The 25,971-nt window shown below is 44.4% G+C and overlaps 3 protein-coding genes across 3 annotated transcripts in view; all 3 read left to right on the top strand.

The window, feature by feature from the left end:
* LOC124689554 (YTH domain-containing protein 1-like) overlaps positions 1–12,170 on the top strand; it is a 45,976-nt gene extending 33,806 nt beyond the window's left edge. The window contains exon 5 of the mRNA XM_047223067.1: positions 11,778–12,170. Within this exon, the coding sequence (XP_047079023.1) occupies positions 11,778–12,077 (300 nt within the window). The 3' untranslated portion in view covers positions 12,078–12,170. The remainder of the gene's footprint in view (positions 1–11,777) is intronic.
* On the top strand, positions 12,164–16,804 carry LOC124689553. The gene is made up of 5 exons (XM_047223066.1): positions 12,164–13,185; positions 13,280–13,391; positions 13,527–13,666; positions 16,360–16,566; positions 16,663–16,804. Exons 1-5 carry the CDS (start codon positions 13,067–13,069, stop codon positions 16,802–16,804), a joined length of 720 nt encoding a protein of 239 aa, XP_047079022.1. The 5' UTR covers positions 12,164–13,066.
* A 7,912-nt stretch (positions 16,805–24,716) lies between these two features.
* LOC124686287 (eisosome protein SEG2-like) lies at positions 24,717–25,617 on the top strand. The gene is made up of 2 exons (XM_047220261.1): positions 24,717–25,121; positions 25,236–25,617. Exons 1-2 carry the CDS (start codon positions 25,032–25,034, stop codon positions 25,587–25,589), a joined length of 444 nt encoding a protein of 147 aa, XP_047076217.1. The 5' UTR covers positions 24,717–25,031; the 3' UTR covers positions 25,590–25,617.
* The last annotated feature ends 354 nt before the right edge of the window (positions 25,618–25,971 follow it).

Below are 25,971 nucleotides of genomic sequence, written 5' to 3'. Positions count from 1 at the left end.
AGGTTTTAGTGTTAAAAAAGAGGGGCAAAAGGTCGTGCAGCATTTTCGATTTGGTACTGGATTTGCTAGTATAAAAATTTTTTTTGTTAGAAACTTGACTCTTGAGGAGAGGTGGGTTTTTTCTGCATCTAGAATGTGTCGTTGAGATGTGCGAGTATTGGTTGCTTGCTCTATTTGATCTGTGATTTGAAATGCTGTAGAAAATGGTACTTGCTTGGATCTGTAATAGTAATTGTGGTGGTTTTAGTCCAAATTTGACAAAAAAAAGAAGTAAATGAAGTAAAATCTCAAAGACACCCTGGGATTTGACGGTGGACTTGAAAAGACACCTACAGACACTTTACATCCAATCATTTCGGATGAACCGGAGGGAGTAGAAGACTTTGAGTCGGTACTAAATATGTAGGAAGGAGAGAAAGTAGGTTTGTATAGATGGAAATTTGCTTCACTAAATACAGACTTGTTGTGTGCGTAGGCAGTACATGTGTATGCATAGATGTGCTCAAAAATTTATATGGATTGTTTGCTGCTTATTATGCCAACGATGTGCTGAAAACTTGTATACTTCCAGGTTCAAACCATATACTATGTGGATGAGGAACTGAAGGGTGTGAAGCATGGGGTACCTAGAGGCTTCGTCGGAGGGGAACCGGGATGAGGCAAAACGTCATTGGCAACACGGCACAAGCACAGCGGAGAGACGCTCAGGTGGTTGCAGACTGACTACGAGGTCTCTGAAATATGATTTTTGGGATCATTTGGTCAGCCTTGTATTTCCTAATGTTTAATAAGGTTTATATGCGTGCTTAGATTTGGGTCTTTGTTTAGTTGACCTAATCAATGTCCACCTTAAACCGGATATTTATTTGATACATGTGTGGGTCTACCAGTTAGCTTCTTTGTACATTTTTTTGTTGTTGGCTGGGACTGTATTCCGTTATTCCGTTACGATAACCCTTCTAAGAATGCTGTGAATAGGCGGGAGATGGAACCTTCTTAGAGCATCTCCAGTCGTGTCCCCCAAAACGCACCGGATCGAGCGTTAGGGGCGTGTTTTGTTCGTGCCGCGTTTGGGGGACGTCGCTCCCCAGTCGCGTCCCCCAAACGCCGCCCCCAAATGAATATTAGTGCACGAAAATAAAGGTTTTCATTTAAATTTGATTATATATTACAAAGTTTGAATGAAAACGGCTAGCTTTCATCTAAACCTAGCCTACTGACCGCCCGGCGGTGCCTACCTCCCGCTGCTGACGCTCCTCCGCCGCCAGTTGTTGCTGGCGCTCGATCGCCTTCCGCCGTTGACGGACCGCCGGCTCATCATCGCACCGCCGGCTCATCGCCTCCGTCCGGCGCCGCCGCGCCTCTGCTTCCGTCGAGGCATCGAACGCCGCAACGGTGTTCGCCAGCGCCTCCTCATGCCACGCTGTTGCCGCCGCGGTCTCGTCAGCTGCGGGTCCAGGGGCGTAGAACGCCGCGTGCGCCGCCTCACGTTGTTGGCGGGCCTACTGCTCGAGTGCCTCCCGTTGCTGCCGATGATGTGCACGCCAGTTCTCCAAACTTGAATGAGTCGCTGACGCGTCGGGCCCGCGTCGCTTCGCCCCGCTTTTCGTTGTGTCCGCTGTGGGACGGGGACGGGCTCGGGGCGTCAGACAAAAATCGGCTTTGGGGGACGCGGCTGGAACGGTATTTTTTGTCCGACGCCCCAAATAGCTTTGGGGATGCTTTGGGGGAACGCGACTGGAGATGCTCTTAGTTGCCACCCGTAGTTTGTCCCAGTGCTGGTCACTTTCATTCACAGGTCATTCGAGAGCATGTAATGTCATGTGTTGGTGCTTTTTGTAAATTGATTGATACTTGCTGGAAGTAGTAATCTGATGATACTAGGATTTTACTTGCGTCTGAGAAATTTTGATTGACTATGAACCATATATAGGAATTCCATATCGATAGTTGATGTTGGTCCCTTGCGCTACCAGGCTGGTGGACGGGCGTGGCAGCGCGACTAAGGTACACGCAAACGTAAAATGTCAATGTAAATGTGTGTTCACGGGGTGGAAGAGAAGAGAAGAGAAAAGAGGCGAGGATGAGTTGATCACTTATGCCGTCTGCCAAGCGTTTTCAGAATTCTCGATCGATCGGGTTTATTTTAGTAGATCCGCGTCCCTGATTAACTTGTGATAACGTTGGCAGTTGATTTGGGCGCGCGGGAGAACAAGTGGTAGGTCCGGTGGATGGAACGAGCCGGCCGGTGTGGGGAATAGGAAAAAGGATAAAAATTAAATTAATTCATTAGGGTGTGCACATGCAGGGCTCTGACTGAAGGAATCCAGCGCGCGCCTTGAAATCAGTTGATTAATTAATTAATGTATGTGCAGGACATGGCAGGCCATGAATTAATGGAGGCGCGAATGGATGGAATTGAATTAAGTTGCGAGCAATTCTCAAAAAAAAAAAAAGAATTAAGTTGCGAGCCATCGCGGTTGATATTTGACGTGGATCAAGCCAGCCGTGGCGCACGCCTGCTACCTCACCGAGCACGATCGACCGTCAGCGCGTGTCGACCGAAAGGAGCATCGCGCCTTGGGTCCCACCGTTGCGCGCGCGCGGCCGGACTCAATGCAACAGCAACAGCGGTCGTGAGGAGCATCCACGCGCGCGCGCGCGTGCGTACATGGGGAGACCAACTTCAGAGCAGATGCACATGGATGGAGCGCGCGTTCAGCCTCCAGCACCGACATGATCACAGGCGGCCCAGTAAGTTTCATGGCCCACAAGGCCGAAGCCCAATTAGGAAGAGCTACTGAAGCCTACCGGAGAACCTGGTCGTCGCGCTACGGTCGGCCGACGGCGGCACGCGCGCAAGTGGAAGCGGCATGGCCCGTCTTCGCGTACCACCGCGACGTGCCGCAGTGCTGCTGACCAAGTTCACTTGAGTCACACCTATATCTACTCAACGCTGCCCCTTTCCGTGTTTCTTGCAGGTTGCAGGACGAGACCAGCCCTGATTGTGAGATTAGTATGGATCGATCATACTTAACTTAGGCTGTTGCGTTCAAGACCCGGGCAGCTCCAGTACATTTTTTTTTTTGGTTTTCTCAGTTGCGTGGATACGTGGATGAACTGTTTAGATTGACAAAATTGATTTCAGATTGCTTCGTTCATCTGTCACGCACGCACGCGTGTATAAAAGAGAGGGTCTCTTACGAATCAGGGCATATTACTATGTTCTGATTGTGATTGTGATGTGCTCTCACAAACATGATTGTTCCATATATACTTGGGTTTAAGCAAAAAAATAAAAATAAAAATGTCCGGTATTAGTAGTTCTGAGATATTCTCGGAAGAGAAATTGGTGACGCTAATGTCAGAAGTGAGTGTTAGGTACTTAGGTATCAGGTTGCTTGCTCATAAGTGAAACGGAAGTATATATGGTGGTAGTTTAGCTCTCTTTGAGATATTGGGAATGATTTTGTAGCAAATGTGGCTGTTATCCTGTTATCTTGTATGGTTAAAACTTAAGAGTCTAGTCTTCTGAATACTCAACACTGAATTCTGGTACTATTCTATTCTTGATTATTCAGATTGCATGTTATGCTCTCTTATCTGAGATCCACAGATTCTCAATATATTGGTGCATAATTAGTACTTTTTTTTTTTGCCAACTCTACGTTTTTATGAAGTTATCATGTGCTCTCACTGTCGAACATCCAAGTGCATTGTGATGATTTCCGAATATGTTTAAGCATTTCGTCCTACTATTAGTGTATGTGTTATTTTCTACTATGTCGTCCACTATGGACAGTTTCAATAGTCCAGATTTTTCTATCCATAGTTTAGAAAGTTTGCTATTCGAGGCTCTTTTTTCGAGTTCATACTTGTTAAACTTAAACCCATGGCATATGACATTTCAACTGCATTCGCTTGTGCTCTTAGCCACACAAGCAGGACTTCTTTTTTTTTTGTTCATACTTCATATTTAGATAACTAATTATTCAAAGGTGGCAGCTGTAGAGAATTCCGAACTTCAGAAGGGTACAACAAAAGGAACTTACACTGTGGATGTTAAGAGTCCTGCAAGCTTTGGAGCTGAGAGCATTCTTGAGTTAGTTGCTTGTGGAATCACAATCACTGATAGGTTGTAGGTGCTCATCAGATTGCTTGCTTGTGTTTGTCACAAGCTGGAAAAAGAGACGTGTACCTTAATTACAATACCTATACTCTGTGAGTGTCAAATCGGGAAACAAACATTTTTGCAAAGTGGGTAGCAGATGAGGCAAACAAAGAGGAAACCTCTACTTCATAACCTCTCTTTCTCATTATGTCCAAGGTCCTCCATAGCACTGAAATTCTGTCTATACTCTTGACGATACACAGGAAGAAACCTCTACTTCAGAACCTCTCTTTCTCCACTATCGTATTGTCAAGAGTATAGTACATATAGTCACAAAAGTCGCAGGAGGGGGGCCTGGGATTCCATGAGCCAGCGAAGACGAAGTGGGATTCTGACTGGAGCCTGAATTTCCACCGCTTCTCAGTTCCGTGGTTCATCATTATCAGCTGGTGTGTAATCCTGTTGGGACTTGTTAGTTTCTGGCTGGTTCGAAGAGCTTGGCGGCACGATAGAGCAAGGAAGATCATGAAATCTCTTGGGGCCACAACTTACCAGACCAGCGGTGGCGAGCAATGGAACAGTAGCTGCCCTATACTGCATCAATGATTTCGAAGAGGGCGAGGATATTTGTACTCTTCCATGTGGGCACCTTTACAGGGCTACATGCCTGCGAAAGCAGCTCGAGATGGGCTATTTGTGATGCAGACTCTGCTGAGGAACTCTTGTCTAGAGGTGCGTCTTTCTACATCTTCATCACTATGTCCTGCAGAATAAATCATATGTCACTCTTTGCAATGCACTGATAAGATTGCCGTAATTGTATTTATTTTGCAATGAACGTATTTCAAAATCACATGGAGTATTTCTTTTATTACCAAATGGTTGTGCTGTTGTTCTATCATAGTATATGAATTTGACTTATGTATCTCATAGTTGTGAATGTTGTAGCATCAGTATTTGGCGTGTTGATGAGATGGCACCAGTGTCTAGTCAATTTGTATTTGGGTGTGCCAATGCATTCGGACCATATGGAATATGACATAAATTTAATATATTTTAGTGTACCCTTCCCATAGCCTGGTTGGTTGCGATACCTCCATGTGCATAATAGTACCAGCAATTTCTTGGTCTGAACTTCTGTTTTGCTACCGACACATTGTTTCTTCTTTTGTAAAAAATAGTGGAGGTGTTGATTACTCTGTAATTCAAACTAGAAGCTTACTTTTTTTAAAAAAAAAGAGAGAAAAGATGGACGCTGGGTAGTGTTGTCAGGCTCCAGCTCTAAAATGAACTTGGCTGTGAACACCTGTGCATCACGAAGCATTAATCTGAATCTCACAGTCTGTGAAGTACAGCTTTGCCATCTGGCCATGTATCATATTTCCGCATTTTTCAGCACAACTTAATGTTGGGTTCTTGACATTTAGATAGCTTTTTGTACTTGTTCTACAACAGTACTTGGTAGAGACCAAACTGATCTGTCATTCTGCTGTTCTGTTGCAAAATCTGTCATAGTAAGTTAGCAGTAACTTGTGAATGCAGTGTTTTGCGTAAATTCTTATTTCCTAAGATTCTTACTGTATTATTTAGTCTTGATAGTCAGTCACAAGTTCCTGCTCTTCTCTAGTTCTTGCTTCAAGAGGTTTGCCTCCCATTTATTGAATGCAGTTTGTTGGAGACAAGGTTGCATATGCACTTGCCCAGGGCTTGAAGGTGGTCACTGCGTGTGTTGGTGAGACTCTCCAGCAGCGAAAAGCTGGATCGACCAAATATTTATGCAATAATGCTGGGTCTACAGACAAACTGTTACGGAAATCAACTTACGGACATGCGTGGCCTGCTGCTGTTCTACCGGACTGAATTCTCATGGGCCCACAGCGTGACTCTACCCAATTGATGGATGCCACGGATGCTTCCGTAAGATGATTCCGCAAATTTCTTCCGGAGATGTAGCATTACTCATATTTATGCTAATTTTAGGAACAGAAACCAAGAAGTTGTGGCCTGGTTGGCTGGCTCTGCTCTTTCGTCAAACTATGTTTGTTCTCTGATCGATGTATCGATGTATCTTGAAGGTTGGTAGCTTGATGCAGTAACGCATGCAAGAAACAATGAAGTGACCAGTAGTAGTCAGTAATGCTTGTCTATACTGTTTTTTCCTGAGATTTTTCACAAAACATTGCAACACTTTTCGCTGGAGAGTTCTATAAGTTGAGTTATTTACTATTACCTGTCGGGCTAACTCTGTTGATGGTTCATTCTCGTCGAGTTGGACTTATTATTTTAGTACCTGTTTATTTTCATGACGAAAATGCTTTAAAGGCCGTTGCGATCTATTGCAATGGGCTAGTGGAAAGATCAAGTACTTTGCGGCATAGCATAGCAGGATGTATTAATGTACTGCAGCCGCTTTTTGCATCGCCAAACGAGATAGCTTCTTGGCCACTGTTGCATAGCCGCTTCTTGGTCACTGTTCATGTTCATTCTACAAGAATTTCATAAAAAAATTCGCTGTTTCATTTTTTTATTTAACCAGGAGCATATGAGCTCAGGTTGAGAACTGGTTTTTCGCATGAGGACCCTTTTCCTCAAGACATATTATATATGGAAAGGAACAAAATAATATAATAACTTGAAAAATGTCTTTATTGTTGATTATAATAGTAGTACTAGTATATCGTAGTGCATAGCAGTATTAATTAGTACAACCGCCAGGTCCCCCATAACTGAAGTGGTCAATCATGAAATCACTGACTTTGTAGCATTCCTGGTTGGTTACCCAACTTTGAAGGCCGGGCATTGGACCAGGACGGTAGGTTGTCTCATCTTCATTGACATATTGCATATCTTGAAATGCAGCCGAGTCTGGTCCTGGCCAGTGCCCATTGCCCATTGGCGGGCTGCGCTTTTCTCCATAAGATGTAGTATAGCCACCCCAGCTTACATAATTTGAATAGAATTTCAAACTATTGAAAAGACTTTGCGGCCGGTATCCGACGGGAGCAAACTTCTGACCGGCATGAGCAAAGTGTAACCACCAATCTCCGTTGTCTTTACTCTGCGAAATGATTGAAGTACACTTGTTATATAGATGGACTTACTCAAATCGTCCTAAAATTTAAGTAAAAATACTTTCCATTCAATTATTATAAAAATGATTAATGCAGTTCTTAGTTTCCATGTAACACATACGAGCAATAATCCAACTGTTTGAATAGCCAATAGAAATTATAAACATTATAAGAAAGTTGACGTCCCTACCTTGAATATCTTGAAAGACATCTTACTTTTCCCCTTAAGTGTGTCTCCGGGAGTTATAGGAGCATGCTTGGCTAGTACAAATCCATCACACTTCAAGTCAAAGCATCCCGTTGATGAGTATCCATCAGTCTGACATTCCAGGAAAATCATGGGTTATAGAAATCCAATAGTGTATAGATCTCATAAACCTAATTTTGTTTTCCCAAGAACATGAAAGTAATCTCAACATGCTAACAACTATGTGGGATACAAATTTATTGCGCTATAACCGATGTCTCTTAGGATTAAAACGATATCTTGCAGAATGTTGTTTGGGCTTAATTCCGTGCTAGCACAATGATAGCGATGTGTAATCCCATATAAAAACAATTCTTGAAAGAGACATGATCTGAACCCTGGGATGAAAATGTGGTAATTAACTACATACCGACCATCCTATTAGGAAATGTGTTTTGTTGTCACCATAGAGAGAAGGTTGAATCTGCACAAAGTAGAAACAAAATACGTGAGAATTACCGAAAATGAATACTTTAGACACAAAAAGTTGTAACATCAGAGGACAAACTAACTTACATTCCATCCAACTTGTATAATATTTAGAGTATCAATATGAGGATACTCGTAATTACCGACCATGACTGCAGAACTTATTTGTCCGTCATTGGCACTCGATGATTCGTAAACATCGAAAGTTGCAATGGCGCCATAAAATTTTGTTACAACATCTGGTAATGATGTGTAACCTGCGTGCTGCAAAGAAATATCAGCATAATTAGTATTGCCTTCCGATGGATTTCGATGAAGTCTATGTCATATTTGTCAGTTGTCTTTGGAAATGCATTAGATAACGATATGCCAACATGAAAGTAGAGAGAAATTATACTCTAGTAGTAGTTTGAACATTAAAAAAATTCCTTGGTGTTACTAGGATTCAGACGAATATCTAAGGTAGCAAACTTTTTGATATGGAAAAATGATGTTGAACCATGGAGACCATTGAATGAAGAAACTCAAAATTTATACTTAGTTGGCCAAAGTTTTTTTTTTCAAGAGTATTGGCCAAAGGTTTTATATGTTTATTATATAAATCAAATTTCCATGTCCCGATAAGTTCTCAATAAGAATTTTCTTTTTGCTAAGCTCTCATCAGAAAAAACATAGGTACAAAAATAAATCTTAACATGATATATATGATATAAGAATGTACCATCGAGAGGACTGAACTTACATGGTCGAACCTCTTGTTATCTAGTGGTTCAACTTCGGTTGATACTACGCTCCCATTGGAGGATGCCCTAGTCTTGAATTGCATATCTCCCCAAAGATAAGGTCTGTGACACCATCCCGTGGAAACATTATCAAGGCTACATATAACAATTAGCAAGAAGATGCTCACAAGTTTTGCCATTTTCTCAAGAAGGAATGTGAAGGCTTGTACTATCCTCAAAGGCGGATACCATAGAATCCGAGTAAACAGTTTATATAGGGGAGGGGGGGGGGGGAGGAAATACATTTTTTACATACATGTAAATAGTCTTGGAAGAAACAATTATGTACGACATTTACTGTGCTAGCTGGCTGTGATATACTCCTTTATGGTGGAAATTGAATGGTATGTCCTAATGTCCTATACATTATGAAAAATTATTGACACAGCTGTATATACACGGATATATATATTTCCGGCTAAACTTTATTATGTTTAATATACGTTATGGAAATGCAATATTGCTTGCCATTTACAGATACAGCTGTATTGCATGCAGATATACTCTGTAGTTTATACTGACCACAAAAGATTTTGTGCTGGGTACAGTGAGGATAAAAGATTTTATATAGTACAGTACTATTTATTCACGTTGGCTGTAACTCATTAACTGCAGGACAATTATTGTGACTAGCGCAGGAATTAACACAGGCTAGTTTTTTTTCTGAGCGTCTTCAGGCTCGAGCCTTAGATGATCACAGGCGGCCCAGTAAGTTTCATGGCCCACAAGGCCTAAGCCCAATTAGGAAGAGCTACTGAAGCCCTCTAAGGCCCGTTCCGTCAGTCGGGTCACCTCCGTTTAGAACCATGGCCGACGGCTGCGGCGGAGCAGGCGGTGGTGAGCGCGGCCGGAGCGCCGAGTGGCTGCCCATCTTCCACCGGGTGGAGGCGATGGCGTGCAAGAGCCAAGCGCAGACGGAGGTCCTCGCCGCCGACTGCGCGCGCCTGGAGGCGGCTGACAGGGTGCAGCGAGAGTCCTGGGAGGTGGCGCGGAGGCTTCAGCGGACCGTGGACGAGCTTCAGGCGGCGGCGCGGGAGAAGGACGCCGAGACGGACAGGCTGCGTGCGGAAGCCGCCGACGCCAGGAAGAAGCTGCAGGTGATTCGTCCACGCCCTAGCTGCATTCCCCCCGTTCCTCTTTGGGTTTCGATCGATCTCTCGGGTTCTTTCTGATGCTAGCTGGTGTTTCGTTTGTGCGGAAGGAAGGCGGATCCGACCAGGAAGATGAGATGGGAGGCAGCATACGTGGAGCTGCTTCTCGGTGCAGATCAGAAGCTTGCCGGTAAATTCCTAATGTTTCATATTCGTGCTGCTTGTGGTGGACATTCTGTACTACCATCTCTTCTTAGGATTTTCCAACTAATAGCTTCTGAATTACATTGCCTTCTGTTCTGTCGTCAATGTAGAACTCAGAGATAGTGACCTGGATGATGATTCCAGAACTTGTGCGGAAACCCCCAACTCCAAGGTACTTATACCAAAGCCTAATCTGCATAGCTCAGAACATGCAGTCTAGTTTGTGGTGTGCTTCTCATTGATTTTCGTAAATCGTTCTTTTATGCAACTGAAGGAAGTTGGAGGATGCGCAAAGCTGAACCAGGACGCCGTGGATCACATTGCAAGCGATTTGAGTGCAGAGCTAAGAAAACTAAAGCAAGCTTATGAGACGCTGACCTCTAAGAAGGACAAGGAAGTTTCCGCATTGCTCTCGGAAAAGGATTCTCTGCGTAGCCAATCGGATGTAATGCAGCAGGACTACGCCGAGCTCCTGGAGAACAAGGAAGTGGAGGCGGCACAAGCTACCGAAGCAGCACTAAAGCTTCAGAAGACTGTAGATGAGCTTGAGGTGTTGGCCCAAAAGAAGGATGCTGAAATTGACAGATTGCAAGCAGAAGCTGTGGAAGCCAAAAGGAGTCACGACAAGGATCTTTTTGCATTAGTCTCGGAAAAGAATTCTGTACAGAACCAGTTGAGTGTAATGCAGCAGGACTACACTAAGCTCCTGAAGAAAAAGAAAGTTTTGACCCAAAAGAAGGATCATGAGATTGTCATATTGCGAGCAGAAGCTATTGGTGCCAAAATGAAGGTACAGAAAATGCACTCCTTGGTCAAGGAGAAAGATGATGAAATCCAAAGACTCAAATGCTGGCACGTTGAATCTGTCCAGAAGCACTACAAGGATATCAGTGAGACACATAAAAAATCTAGGTCTGTTGATCCAGCTGTAACTACAAGGGATAAACTGAAAAACAGTAATCCTAGGCAAAAAGTAAAAGAAGATTACATTTCTGAAACAAAAACGGTGGAGAAAGATGGGCAAGAAAAAACTACTCAGAAGCGCAGGCGTGCCTCTTCAATTTCAAATGTAAGTATTTTGTCTTTCCAGTTATATGGCCAAGCTCACACTGACTGAACCATGTTTACTTTGTTTATTTGTTTAGGACCCTGTCTTGCTATATGTATCTAGTCAATGTCATAGAATGTTGTGTCCAGATGACTAAGTAAACCTGGTTGATTAAATGTTCTTTTAATCGAGATTCAGTACTTGCCTCATAGTGTATGGTCATGAGCTGTTTTACTAAAACACATCGACGAAGAAGTCTTGTTTTCCTTTATAACCAAGAACCGTATTTTCATGGGTGTTCTCTTTTGGCAAATAATGAAAAACACTAAGGAAAATACGATTCGAAGCATCCAAATTCTTCAAAGGCTGCATGCATGAGTTGTCTGCTGTAGAAAGGCTACATATTAGCTCTACAGTGCTTCCGCGCTCCTGGCTATTGTTGGCCTTACGATCTGAATCCTAGGGAAAATATGAAATTGAATAATTGATAACATAACCATGTATGTCCTATTGCAAGGAGCGCTTTTTGTAGCATGAAAACGAACAAGCCCCAGGTTCACATGGTAGTATCTAGTATGTACCAAATTTCTAGGGCAAGGCCTCTCATTTTGTTCCAGTATGGCCAACCTGAGTTTTGATTGCTAGGATTTCCTTGCAGGAACTTGTGCTTATCTTGATTTTCAGCATTTTCTTCATTTTGATAATGTTTACCATTTTCTTGGTCTCCTGTTGGGTTTTGTTTTCCTGAGCTTTAGCTAGTCAAGTGACCAGATAATTTTGGATATGCTCACTAGGACTGTGAGATGATTGGAAACGACCAGGATTTTGATGAGCAGAGTGAAAGTGACAAGGATGGTGACACGCAGAGTGAAAGGGACGAGGATGGTGATGAGCAGAGTACAAGTGATGAGAACAGTGATGAACAGAGTAGAAGTGGTGGTGATGATGATGATGGGCAGAGTAGAAGCGATGAGCATAGTCAGAGTGGAAGTGATAAGGAAACAACAAACAACCCAATTCTAAAGCCTCCCGGGAATCACAAGAGGAAGAGAGATGCTGCCAATGGCAAAAGCGACAGTGAAAGCAATGTGTAAATACTCAACTTCTGCTGCAAAGTTTATCTTTATAATAGTATATATAACTGTATTTGATATAGTTGACTTAAAAAAAATTTAGTCCTTTGTTAATAGTTGTCTGTCAAATAAGCGGTAACAAAACACCTTCTGAAAGCTACAGCACAACCTGGCATCTAATGTCACACACACTCCTTAATGCATGTACCATGAAAAACTTATGCTCATGGAAACACAGCGGCCTTGGGTCTTGATGTGCATTGGACTCTTGTTGTAAGCTTATTCTTTCTTCATTGGTAAGGAGCAACTGGAAGATGAACAGGCAAACACCTTGGCGGTAGCAGAGTTGATGAGTCATCAACAAGACTAAAAGATCACGATACTTCCCTAGCACTATATAAACTTATTATCAAAGTACTGAACCTCGTCGACAAGAAAGTAGCAGTACCCGAGGGATGTTCTTAATTTCTTCATCACAATCTGTACTGGTCTGAACTTCACAAGATCAGAGGAAAAACAATCCTTTGACCACAACCAGAAAGATATGTTTATCAAAAACTTTTAGTGCAAGCCTAAGTGAAAAGTTCTAGTTCTCTCAGAAATCACAGAGAAGGTAGATAGAACACATCATAATGAATAAATGTCCTACCATTTGTGGCCGAAAGTAATAAAGAAGTGTTCGTGATGGATCATACCAGTAGATAATCGAAATATGTACCTATCGCAGAGAGTAGGCATGCATCCAGTGGGTACACAACAAAAGATTAGACTGCACTTTAGAGCAATTGTTCATTTTCCAATTTTCTCGTGCAAGCTGATATACCCTTTTATTCTCGTCAATTTTGATGAATACAAGGTGTTGCCAGTATGAATTCGGTGTCCTCTTCTTATTTATGGTCTTCCCCTTTCGCCCCCCCTGGTTGTGAAGGGTGGCCAAGAGAAGGTCATACGAGCCTCCTCCGAGTCCTCTATGCCGCCAGAGGCTGGTGACTGCCCACGGCCGTCATAGTATGATATCTACTGGCAACTGGACACAATACGTCAGTGACGTGAAGGACAGCTTGGCGGACCAACCTCACAAGCTCAAGGACTTCGACCAGTTCCTGAGGGAGCTGAAGCAAGGCTACGTGTAAATGATGCATCATCAATATCATTTACAAGAATTTACTGATTCTTTCTGTTCTGAGTTGTGATGATTAGGTTGAATCCTGTTAATTTTGCAGAGTTAGTTATCTGGCCAGAAGCATGAAGGACGTGTTATCTGGGCAACCTGAACTCATGCGCCAGTTCAATGTTTTCTTGCCCATTCATTGCCAAATCGAACTTGAGAAGACGGTCTGTTCATCTTTTGCCATTCGTAAATCCTGGTTGTCAGGAATAGCTCATATGATTGTTAATTCTTGCTGGTTGTTTAATTTTTGAGTTAGTTTTGTGTGTTTTGCTAATTAGGATGATGATGATGGTGAACAGATTGGAGGTGATGAAGATGATGGTGAGCAGAGTGGAAGTGATGAGGATGGTGATGAGCATAGTGGAAGTGGCGAGGGTGATGATGATAATGAGAAACGGAGTGGAAGTGACAACGTAACAACACATAATGAACGCAAGGGGTAAATACTCAACTACTGTTGAAAGTTTATCTTTTAAATGGTTTCTAGCACCTGTATTTCACCATAATCAAGTACAAGAATTTAAACCATTTTGAGATACTGTCTGTTTTAAGTGAACGCCTTGACAAAGCTGACATCTAAGTACATGCAACTTACCATGGAATATAACACCTTATACTCCTTAAATACATGCAAGATACATGCAGCTCATGTAAACATTGCACCCTTTTAAGGTGTGCAATTGGGCATTTGGACTCATGGAATTGTATAAAACTAGTACCAAAAGTATTGTTCTAACTCAAGAGATGTTCTAACTCTCTGTAAGCTGAATTGCAATTGCTCCAAGAATTGTTTTTCTGTAATAGCAGAGTTGATGACACGAGTTATCAACGTGGCCAAAAGATCGCCATGCTTCTCTAGCACTATAAAACTAGTACCAAAAGTATTGACTATAATTGATGCAAATGGATCATTCATGTAAGTGTAACAAAATAATTTGACCTACTTCAGTATGAATGGGTGTGGATTATATTATGACAGTAATACATTCAAAACTTTATTTTTGACAAGAAAGTAGCCATACTTAAGAGCATCCCCGCTGGGCTTTGGGGGCTCCACCCCCAAAACACGCTACACCGGCACCCCAAAGCCGTGCCGGTACTTGTTGCAGCCCAAAACATTTTCCGTGACTACCGTGTTGGCCCCGATGTGAAGAGGTCCAGACGGGGCACACCCCCTGGCAGCGACTACGGCGGCTGGTCAGCGTAAAATAGACGACCCGGCTCGGTGTTTCGAGAGCGGCGGTTCCCGAGGCATTGAATCGTCAAGCGTCACCGCAGATATCCGATGTGTGAGGGCTCGGCGCGCGACGCCAGCGTTAATGGAGAAGACCAGCCACTCTCCCAATCATTTTATATAGCCCTTGCCGCCTCACACACACTCCCCTCTTGTAGACACCATGCAGAATTGCCGATGGCGAAAAATGAAGAAGCAGGCAGGTTCAGCGGCAACGGGTACAAACTGCAGAAGCTATGCATCGGTGAGGTGGAGGTTCTTTTCGCGAACCACCTGCCGGTGCCGCCGGACTAGCGGCTGCCATCGAGCTGGCGGATCAGCGCGGGTGGGTATGCCGTGCTACTGATCCCCCTAGGCGCCAAGATGGAGGAATACATCGTCGAAAGGTGGGCGACGTTGCCGCCAGCGTAGCATGCCGATCCAGATTAGGCACTACAAACCGTGGGTGTCGTTGTTCGAGATGGAGTGCTAGGTGGCCCTCACAGTCACCTGTGGCTTATACGGTGGGTCGTACACCCTTCTAGGTTGCCACGTGTAGTGGGACGGCCGGAACGTCGATGAGGTGCTCCGCGCCTACGGGTACAGGCCCACGCCACCCCCACCACCTCCTTGGCGGGTTATCCAGTCCCCACCTCGACGCCAAGCATGGCCTTCGTTATCCTTCAACAGCTCATCGCGATGAGGGCCGCCTCTCTGCGTTCCCAAGGCGAAGCATTCGCCGCCCCCTCAACGCTCCTCCGGCATAGTGTTCTGGAAACCGAATCCCGAGCTGACCCCGACCTCGAGCCGCAGCCTCAAGGTTGCATGTTCTTTCGTCACCCTGGCAAGCAGCAGGCACCGGCGCATCCGCCACCGCCGAAGGAGGGCAAGAAGGTGGACGCCTACCTCCGGCACTAGACGTCTGTCTGTGGACCTGACGACCTGGCCGATTTGCCGGGGATCGGCTATGGCGGAAACGGCGAACGATGTGCTGGCCGCCGACGAGGAGTACGCAAAATGGTGGTCTGCGATGGACAATGACGCCATCATCGACCTGGATGCCGGCGACTCCAACATCAATGGCTTCTCGTCCTCCTGGGACGAGGACGCTGACGATGGAGGCGACGATGGAGGCGACGGGGCGGACAACGGCGTCTACGGGCTTGACGTCAGCGCCTTCGACTGCCACCGGTAGATCTAGGGTTTATCTATGTTTAGTTTAAATTTCGTTCAAATCGTTGTAAAAAATCCTAAGGGCCGTAGTTTCAAGTTTGTTTATTTCCTTTTTTTGCTTCATTTGGGGGTCACCGGTGTGGGGAGCCGACCCCCAAATGGCGGCAGTTTCTGCCGGCTCCCCCAAAGGGCTTGTCCGGCGCTGCTGCCGGCCTCCATTTGGGAGGCGCCGGTGGGGATGCTACTTGAGTTCTTTCATTCAAACCTGCATTAAACTGAAATTCACAAAGACCAACGGAAAATCAATCCCACTTTGCCTACTAGGAGGAACAAATGTGGAAAATAATAGCAAGCCTAAGTGACAATGACTATTTGCCCCAAAAGTCAATTCCAAAGTACTTGCAATCAGAGAAGGTAGAGAGAACATATCACTGTGAACAGATAGTCGGATCTTTGTTGCAGAAAGTAATTAATACAAGTTTCCTGATATCTTACCAGTGGAGAATAACTATAACCATGTTTTAAAAAGTAAGCAAACATGCAGCACGGAATGTTTTCTCGATATTGTGAATACAAAGACAGAACACACTTTAGAACAGCCGTTCTTTCTGGGTTTTTGGTTCTGATTATTTCATGCAACTAGCTGTCAACTTGTTGCTTTTTTTACAAATAAAAGCTGCGGTCAATTTGGTCAGATGTCCTTGTTTTCTGATATGGTTCCCTGTTTGATCTCCCTGTTTGTGAAGAGACGACAAGGCATGGCAGCAGTACTTGTGTTGGAAGGCTCCAGCACCGCTTCGCCAAAGGAAGATGAAGATCTGCAGGGGCCAGCGTTATTTTGCCATTACTGGCCATTGGGGACAGTACATCAAGGCTGTGAATGACAGCTTGGTAGACCAACCTGACAAGCACAAGAAGTTTGTGTGGTTCATGCGCAATTTTCGAAGCTGGAGGTTGGTGATGCATGGGCAGTAGCATTTACAACAATCTACGGATTCTTTCTATTTTGAGTTGTCATGGGTTAAAGTTGAATCCTGCTAATTTTGCAGAGTTCGTTACGTGGCCAGAATCATGGAGGTCATATTAGAAGGACAACCCAATCTCATCCGTCAGTTTAACTGTTTTTTGCCTAACAATTGTCAGATCAAGGTTGATGATGATGATGCAGAGGAGAAACAGCAGCCGGTCTGATCATCATTGGTCATTCATAATTCCTGCTTGTTAGGAACAATTGATCTGATGATTAATTCATCTTGTGTGTTTTGCAGCATCAGCGAGTATCCCAAACGTGTGGGCAACTCCCATCAGCGTCACTGTCAGTGTCAGCGGCAGCTGGCCTGATCAAGCTCAAGGAGGCGGAACAGCAGCCCAAGTGTAACATCCCAAGTGAGCTACCCAAGTTCCCTTCCATGTTTGTTTGGTTTTGGCATCATAAGCATCATGTCATGTCACCTTGGTTTTTTAATCAAATTGCATAAAACTTGCGACTTGTGTTCTGGTTTCTTTCTCTCACATTCTTTTTAATTCTTGTTGTGGAGTGGTTAAATAGCAACACTAACTCTTATATCTCTCCCTCTCTTTTACTAAATGTCCCAAATCAAAAACCTGTTTTGATGGTTAATAAAATTCCATAAAGGTTTATATCAGACCTCTCTCTCTCTTCTTATTTTGAATTCAAAATTATTCTTCAAATCTAAATGCAAAACTTGTGAAGGTTTTGTTTTCAAAAACTTCCAGGAGCTTTAAAAAAAATTCCGAACTCTATCTCTTTCAAAACAAAAGAAAGAAAAGAAAGCAGAAATAAAAATGAAAAGGAAAAAACCTATCTAACCTAATTCTACCCGGATGCCCAGGAAACCATTCTGAAGCCCAGCAACCACCTAACCCCGCCCTTGCCGTCTTCTCTCCTTGGTCACGCGCGACGCGAGAGTCGGACGCTCACGTCACCGTGGCATAGACGCCGTGCTTGAGCGCACCAGCCCCGCCTCCACTTTTTAACACCACCGAACCAGATCCACATCTCCCCTATCGCCTCTCTCCGCTCCCTTCCTTTTCGCCTTCGTTTTCTTCTCCATGAAAGAAATTGCTTGAAACTGACGCCATGGCCGGGAGCTTGGCCTCTGCGTCACCTGCTTGATACACGATGCCACCACCATACCCGTCGCGCCAGGAGCTTCGCCGAGGATGCCGTCGTCTTCACGAGTCGGAGCTTCGCAATCGATGTCATGGACCACCTACGTCTTCTGCGCGAGCCCGCCACGGTCACCACAAGCCTCTTCTTCCTCTTCGGCTTCTCCGTTTGTCCTCGAGACGAAACTCTTTGCCAGTAACCACGCGGTGAGCTCCGTTGTCCTTCCCCGCTCTTCTCAGTCTTTTTCTGTCATCGTAGCCTTGCCGTTGTACATTTCCGAGAACACGCTCGCCTTGGCCGAAGCCATGGACAAGCTCTTCCTTGCACGTCTCGCCCACCTTGTCCTCCACACTTACACCAGCACGACCACGAGGTTTCCGTGTCTTTGCGCATATGTTTGCCGACCGCACACACCTCAATGCCGCCAGTGATTGTCACCGCTGTTAGTCTCGTCTGTGCGCCAGGTCACCGCATTTTCTCTCCCAGATCAAAAGGCCAAGCCCCCCACCTCAATCAGTAACACATCCTAGCATAGCTGGTTCGTTCGACCCAGATCTGACCATGAGGTCTCGCGTTTGAATCCCAGGGGCGGATGTTGCCCCCTTTCTTTTGCTGTCGTCGGCACTCCGGTCCCACCTGGCGGTGACCTCGGGTAGCTCCCTGCCGGTGAGAAAATCTCCCCCAGATCCAGATATGGATCCATCGTTTTGCAAACTTAACCTTGGTTGTTCTAGTTTTAGATCCAGGTCATCCAATCTCTTTCATCACGTCCAGGCCCATGCAAATTGCAGAAAACCCCGTTTTGTTCAAATGCCTATATCTTTTGCAAATCAATTCAGATCAACCTGTTTTATATATGAAACTTGTTCAAAGTCGTGCAACCAATTCAAGTTTGATCTCTGTTTTTTTTCCTTCGGTGAACAATTAAAACTTTGTCAGCTATTATAAACATTAAAACTTGCTAAATGAGTAACTTAAGTGCTATAAATCCAAATATAACAAATAGTATGCCTGTCTTTATCATAAAACTACAAGGAATCTGAATGTCATGCATCAATAACCACTTTTGCATCTCGGCTAAAATGTTTCAAGCCATTTAAAGCTAATTAAATGTGTTGGTATCTATTACTTTGACTTTACAGAAAATACCCCACTTAATCTTGCTGAACATGGATCACTTGCATTATTATATTTTCGTGCATCATACTACTTGATTATGCATATGCCATGTTTATGAATGTCTCCTTTTATTTGTATGTAGGTGTGTTTGATTCTTTTCGAGTACATGCTGGTATCGATGAGTACGAGCAGGAGTACGACTACACCCCTGCAGAGGATCACGCCTTTGCTTCTAGTTCTGATCTGACAGGCGAGCGCCCCCTGCTTCCTATTGTTTTTGCAGCTTTGCCTCTGTTATATTCTAGCCTTGTGTTACTATGCTTTGTTCGAGTCACTTGTCCCATCCACTGTTTATCGCAGCCCATATAGCCTCCACCTATCATCTGTTTGCTCGTTTGCTCTGTTGGCCTTGCGAGTCGATCATAGTGCAAGCTTAGTGTTCTTGTCTATATCGGGAAATGTTGGGAGGTTGTTGCATGCTCTACTTAATGGATATAATTTGTTGGAGATATTCATGGTTTATTTTAATGTTAACAACTAAAATTGCTTAAGCAGATGCACCGGTGGGCTAGCTGCCTGTTTTGACAGCTCACTAGTGTCCTCTAGGACCCCGAGTTTTTGTTATCTGATCCAATACTGAGCGCACTAAGCACAAGTGGGAGGTTCCATGACCCCCTCCTCGACCTATTACCGGATCTGCTTCTTTATCCAAGGGCCACAACTAGGTTTGGGGAGTTTCCTTTTGGTTCTTACGTGCATGCAAGCTTTTTCGTGTTATGGTCCGAAGTTGTTACTTTTGGGAAAGCCGAGCCTTGTAGCCCCTTGTCTGTTTTTCTTGCATGCACGTATAGGCTGTGGTATGCGCGTTTGTAGCATGCTGGGTTATTTCCCATGTGTATGCTCTGATCCTCGGAAGCCGTAGACACAAACAACTAGGTCTGTCTCGGAGATTTGGCTGGACTATCTACACGGGTTAACTTAGGGTAGGTGGCTTCTTGGAGGATGGGTTTGTGTTTTGCGATCCTGATGGCAAGTTTTTCCTTTAAAACCCTTGTTTGAGGGGTTAACGTGTGTGGATACAGTAGTGCACCCCTGTAGGATTAAATCTTTTCGAAAAACCTTGTCCGCGGTTATGGAGGACTTGGAGAAGTGTCGCTTGATCATAGACAACTTGCACCTAAGTAATAATAACTTGATTAGTAAGTTAGCACAACTACAATAATAACTCATAAAATTGTCAACCATGTGAGGGCCTTTGAGATTGCTTCCTCGTGATATGTGAAGGGGACGATGCATTGGATGGAGTAGTTGGTTCCTTGTGCTCTCTCTTACCTTCTCTAGTTGCCGGAAGTTGAATCGTGTCTCTATTGGTTGTTCTAGCGCATGCTTTGCTGCCACTGAGTGCACCAAAGTTCCATGGCGCCCCTTGTGCTTGCATCTTTTAAGTCTCGCGGAGTACCCCATGTACTCACAGTGCTTTCTCTCTCTTTTTTTGGGCAACCGTTGCCTGATGTTGCAGATACGTTTGGATGTGAGTACCCACCTGGCGGTTAATTTGTGGATCACGTTGAGGACGACTACATCGACTAGCGAGAAGTTCCTAGGCAGCAGTCTGAGACTTGTTGGAAATGGTCTTCCGTTTTGTTTATGTTCTAGGCCTCTCAGGCCAATTTGCATCTTTTCTGACGCTTCTTCGCTCCCGCGTGATCTACTGGTGTAATGTTGGGACATGTGTCATCTGAGTGATATACTTGCTATCTTGCTCCATGAGCATTGCTATATATCTGTTCCTCTTTTTGTATCATAGAGTGATGGTGTGGTACTATGTCTGTTCTCGCTCCTAGGCTTGTGCACCTTGCATGTATTCTTAAAGTGCACTAGAAGGGAATTGTACTTGGGCTTGGAGTTCATGTACGAGGCTATGAGATCGTTTCATGTATTGGGGTTGTAGAGCATCGATATATGCTCTGCCTGCCAATGTGCTTTGGCCTACCGAGGGGTTTCAAGTCTCTGGTAGTGACTTCGGTAGAAGAGATCCTCATACCAGAGCATGATTTTAATTCCTACTCCTGGGGCAACAGACTAGAACCGGGTTCAGTCGTCTTTGCTAACTGATGACTCAAGCTTGTTAACTAGCAGGATCAGCTCATCTAATGATCACTGCCGCTTCTTGTAAATGGATATGGTGTTGTATCTGGTCTGGTCAGATTTTGTTGAAGGATTTACAAATGCTTGGTGTTGGATCAGTACATCTGATACATGAGGCATGCATGAAAACCATCAGAACATGGACTGCACAATGACAGTAGCACAACTTTTTCGGGGGCCAGTTTCTTGTGCCAATTTGCGGTTGCAAATATTTATTGTGGAAAAGCCGGTTTCATGTTTAATTTGCAAGTGAGGCAATGTTCAAACTGCATTTTTTTCTACACAATGAACTGGTGCGTGTCTGCCTATTGGCGTTCTTGTTCTCATTTCTCACTCTGGTGTTCTTGGCAACTCTGAACTACCTTGCGCCTGACCTGAATGTTTTTTCTTCTTCTGGATTACCCATCAAAACTATCTTTTTTTCGTCTATTATATGGATCATATACATGTTCCCAGGCAATATGAGTATGTGTTTCAGAATGGTTGAACCGTGAGGCCAGACCTGGTAGCTACTTCCTGGATGTTTATTTATCCTTCTTTTATCTGGATTACCTGTTCTAAACTGCCTTGGTGCAGCCAAATATGGTGTTCTATCTTTTTTTTTCTAATGAGCGTTTACAAATTTGCCTTTTAGAAAGATGTAAGTCACAGAGAAAATTACATATATAGGGTCCTATTGTTGATGGGCAGGGTTTTGGTGGATGATAGACATGTTTCCAGGCCAGACCTAATAGCCACCTTTACTTTGATCTGAGCAATGGAAACTTTTGGTTACTGATGCTGGATATCCTTTTTTGTGTCACGCAGGCTGAATCATGGATTACAAGAGCAACAAGAAGATTAATTAGTACATATATTCAATGACATAGGAAAGACAGCACTTTTATTTATTGTGATAATTTTATCTTAGTGCATAACAGTGCTAATTAGTACAACCACCGGGACCCCCGTAGTGGAATTTGTCAGTCATAAATTCACCAACGTTATAGCATCCCGTATGATTATCCTGGAATGAACGTTGGGCTTTGGAAGATGACAATTCCCATCAGTGTTGACATATTGCACGTCTTGAAATGAAGCAGAGCCGCCTCCTGACCAATTCCCATTGCCCATTGGTGGGCTAGGGTCCCCTACAAGTGACCTAGTGTAGCCGCCCCAAGTTACATAATTTGCATGGTCAGCCAAACCACCAAATAGACCTTTTGGCTAGTATCCCACTGGAGCAAAATTTTCACCAACATGGGCAATGTGTTGCCACCAGTTTCCGTCGTCTTTACTCTGTAAAAATGGATGAAGTATCCTTGTAATATTTGAATAAGCAATACTTTGCAGGTAACACATAAGCACAACATATCTATCTTTTTGAATATGTAAAATAATTTAGAAACAAGGTAAGAGAGTTGACATCCCACCTTGAAAATCTTGATGGATATCTTACTTTTCCCCTCTATAGTATCTCCTGGATTAATTGGAGCATACTTAACTGGCACAAATCCAACACATTTCAAGTCGAAACAACCTGGTGCTTTGTACCCACCCTGACCATTCCGATGAAACTCATTAGTTATTAAAACATGTAGTACATTTATTCAATTTAAAACCCGTGTTATTTTTTAGTCGTGAACATGAAAAAAAACATATATCCAGGTTGAAAAAATCTCAACATACTAGCACATGCTCCCTCTGTTCTCTTTCAATCTACATTCTACAAATTTTAAGACCAAATAGCAAGTCATTTAATACTACTATTTTCAACCAATCCAATGCACATTAAAATTAATGAAATCAATAATGAGAGTAGGAATGCTTGTTTTTCTGTGTTGTTTTTTATTAGAAAGCTAAAACGTAGACTACTATGAAACAAATATTTAGTCTAAGATGTAGACTAAAAGGGAACGGAGGGAGTACGAGGGAAATTTTATCGTGTGGCATCTTCCTCCACGAGGCCTAACATATGGTTTGCCCTTAATATTTTAACGTAGACTATTATGAATTTACATCAACAACATGATAAAACCTATGCGATATTGTTTTGATATTGTCTAAGCATGTTTTCCACGAGGCCTAACATATGGTTTGCCCTTAACATTCTCAAACCAAAAGTGCATAGATGGAAATCTATAAGTTAAGACTAGTGAGCAAAGGAGAGTAGGCCGATTACAGTACCGTCCGTCCTATAAGGAAATGTGTCTTGTTGTCACCGTAGTAAGAAGGTTGAATCTACCGAAAATAGAAGTATTACTTGAGAATTCTCGGGCAGTGGATACTTAGGGCGTGTTTGGTAGCTTGGGTGTTCCTTGGCTCGCACCGGCCTAGCAAATTTCAGGCCGTTTGGTTCCCTGGACGCACTCGCGTTCTTGCATAGCATGGGTTTTAAAGCACCCCTAGGACAGGCTCCGGAGGAACGCCCGGTTTGACAGTTTCTCCAGGGCCAGGCCCCGGCGAGACGAAAATCGACAACGCCGTTCACGCGGGAGCTCCGCCTCGGCATGGCGGGAGAAGCCACCTAGAGGGGGGAGGGGGTAAATACGTGCTAATAAATTTTTAGTTCTTTTTCAATTTAGGCTTGACAAAAAGGTAAATTCTCTAGATATGCAACTAAGTGAATTTACCTATATGACAAGATCAACTACTAAGCTTCCGGCTTGGCAGGGACAACGTCGGTGAGGACAACAGCAGCAGCGGCGGCGTTGGTGGCGGCGGCAGCAGCTGCTGTTGCTGCTGTAGCGTCCCGGTGGGGAAGAAGGCGGCCGGCTGCTGGAGAAGAGGGACCCCCGGCGCCGAGGTAGGGCCCGGCCCGAAGATGGTGGATAGCGGCAGCGGGGACAGCAGCAGCCCGACATCGGGTGGCGGCGAGGACAGCAGCAGCGTCGGCTGCAGCGGCCCGGCGATCGCGGCGGAGGCCGCCTGGTGCGTCGGCGGCCCGTAGGGACTAGCCAGGAAGAGGGGGATCTCTTGGACAACAGTGGTGAGATCGCGGAGGGCTGCGGTGATCTCTGCCGGGGAGAGAACGGCGGGGACGTCAGAGTGTGGCGGTGGCGGGTGGGAAGAACTCGGTGGAGGGCTGGACATGATCGAACCCGGGAAAGCTGATACCAAGTTGTTATGGTGTTGCTAGAGGGATGACGCGAGAGGGCCGGCCGAGGGCCTTGCCCACGGCCGGTGGCAAGAGGGAAGGGATTTCCTTCTTAATTCTCGCTTGATTAGATTGATACGTCTCCTCTCCTTATATAAAGAGGTTTACTTGGCCCCTAAGCAAACGACCCTTATCTCTAATTAACCCTAAGACTAACGGGCTATACCGCCAACCCAAACCCATTACGTACTCTAACAACAGTTGTCTGTCAAATAAGTGGTAACAAAACACCTTCTGAAAGCTAGAACACAACCTGGCATCTAATGTCGCACACACTAGTTAATGCATGACATGAAAAACTTGAGCTCATGGAAACACAACGGCCTTGGGCCTTGATGTGCATTGGGCTTTTGTTGTAAGTTTATTCTTTCTTCGTTGGTAAGGAGCAACTGGAAGATAAACAGGCAAACACCTTAGAGCAACTGTTTATTTTTCTAATTTGCTCGTGTAAGCTGATACCCTTTTTATTCTCGTCAATTTTGATGAATACAAGCTGTTGCCAATCTGAATTTGGTATCATGTTCTTATTTATGGCGTTCCCCTTTCGCCGTCCTGGTTGTGAAGGGTGGCCAAGAGGAGGTGGTCATACGAGCCTCCTCCTAGTCCTCTACGCCGCCAGAGGCTGGTGACTGCCCACGGCGAGCATAGGATGATAGCAACTGGCAACTGGGCACAATACGTCAGCGACGTGAAGGACAGCTTGGCGGACCAACCTCACAAGCGCAAGAAGTTCGAACAGTTCCCGAGGGAGCTGAAGCAAGGCTACGTGTCAGTGATGCATCAGCAGTATCATTTACAAGAATTTACTGCTTCTTTCTGTTCTGAGTTGTGATGATTAGGTTGAATCCTGTTAATTTTGCAGAATTAGTTATCTGGCCAGAAGCATGAAGGACGTGTTAGATGGGCAACCTGAGCTCATCCGCCGGTTCAATGTTTTCTTGCCCATTCATTGCCAGATCGAACTCAAGAAGCCGGTCTGTTCATCTTTGGCCATTTGTAAATCCTGTTTGTCAGGAATAGTTCATTTGATGATTAATTCTTGTTCTTTGTTTCTTTTTTAAGTTAGTTTTGTGTGTTTTGCAAATTAGGATGAGGATGATGGTGAGCAGAGTGGAAATGACGAGGATCACGATAAGCAGAGTGGAAATGATGAGGATGGCGATAAGCAGGGTAGAAATGATGTTGATGGAAAGAGTAGAAGTGATGGGCCTGATAATGAGCACCATGGATGCAATGGGGATGATGATGATGAGCAGACTGGAAGAGATGTGGAAACAACAAATTATCAAGTTCAAAAGCCTCTCGGGAGGGCCCAAGCCACTTCGCAAGGGCCTCGCCTCCGGCACTCTCCTCCTGACCTGGGTGTTGTGGAAACATCGCAACCAGTGTATTTTCGATGGAGCTCGACCTTCGATGATGTCCCTCATCACAAAGATGGATGAGGTGGCACTGTGGGAAAGGGCTGGTGTGTGGACGTTTCTCTAGAAACTTTTTGCTTCCATGTAAGTTGCCTTCTAGGAGAACTGTAACCCAAACTCTCTTTTCAATGACATGCAGTGCAAAGTTATCATCAAGACCAATTGGTCGGCATACTTCTCTACCAAGAGTAGTTCTAATCGACACAAATGGAATATTCTATGGAAAGTATATAATGACATCATTTGTCCCGCTTCAGTGTCCATGGATATGAATTTTATCGTGACAGTACATGAAAAGTTAAGTAATGGCAAGAAAGTAGAACCTATGTCCTTCATCCCAATCTGTATTGAGCTGGATCACAACAATCAGGGGAAAACCAATCGTGCTTTTTCTAACGGGAAGATA

Source organism: Lolium rigidum, chromosome 2 (genome assembly GCF_022539505.1).
Source record: "Lolium rigidum isolate FL_2022 chromosome 2, APGP_CSIRO_Lrig_0.1, whole genome shotgun sequence".
NCBI classification, from domain to species: domain Eukaryota; kingdom Viridiplantae; phylum Streptophyta; class Magnoliopsida; order Poales; family Poaceae; genus Lolium; species Lolium rigidum.
The sequence above is the reverse complement of the archived record's forward strand: the minus strand, read 5'-3'. Positions and strand labels throughout refer to the sequence as shown.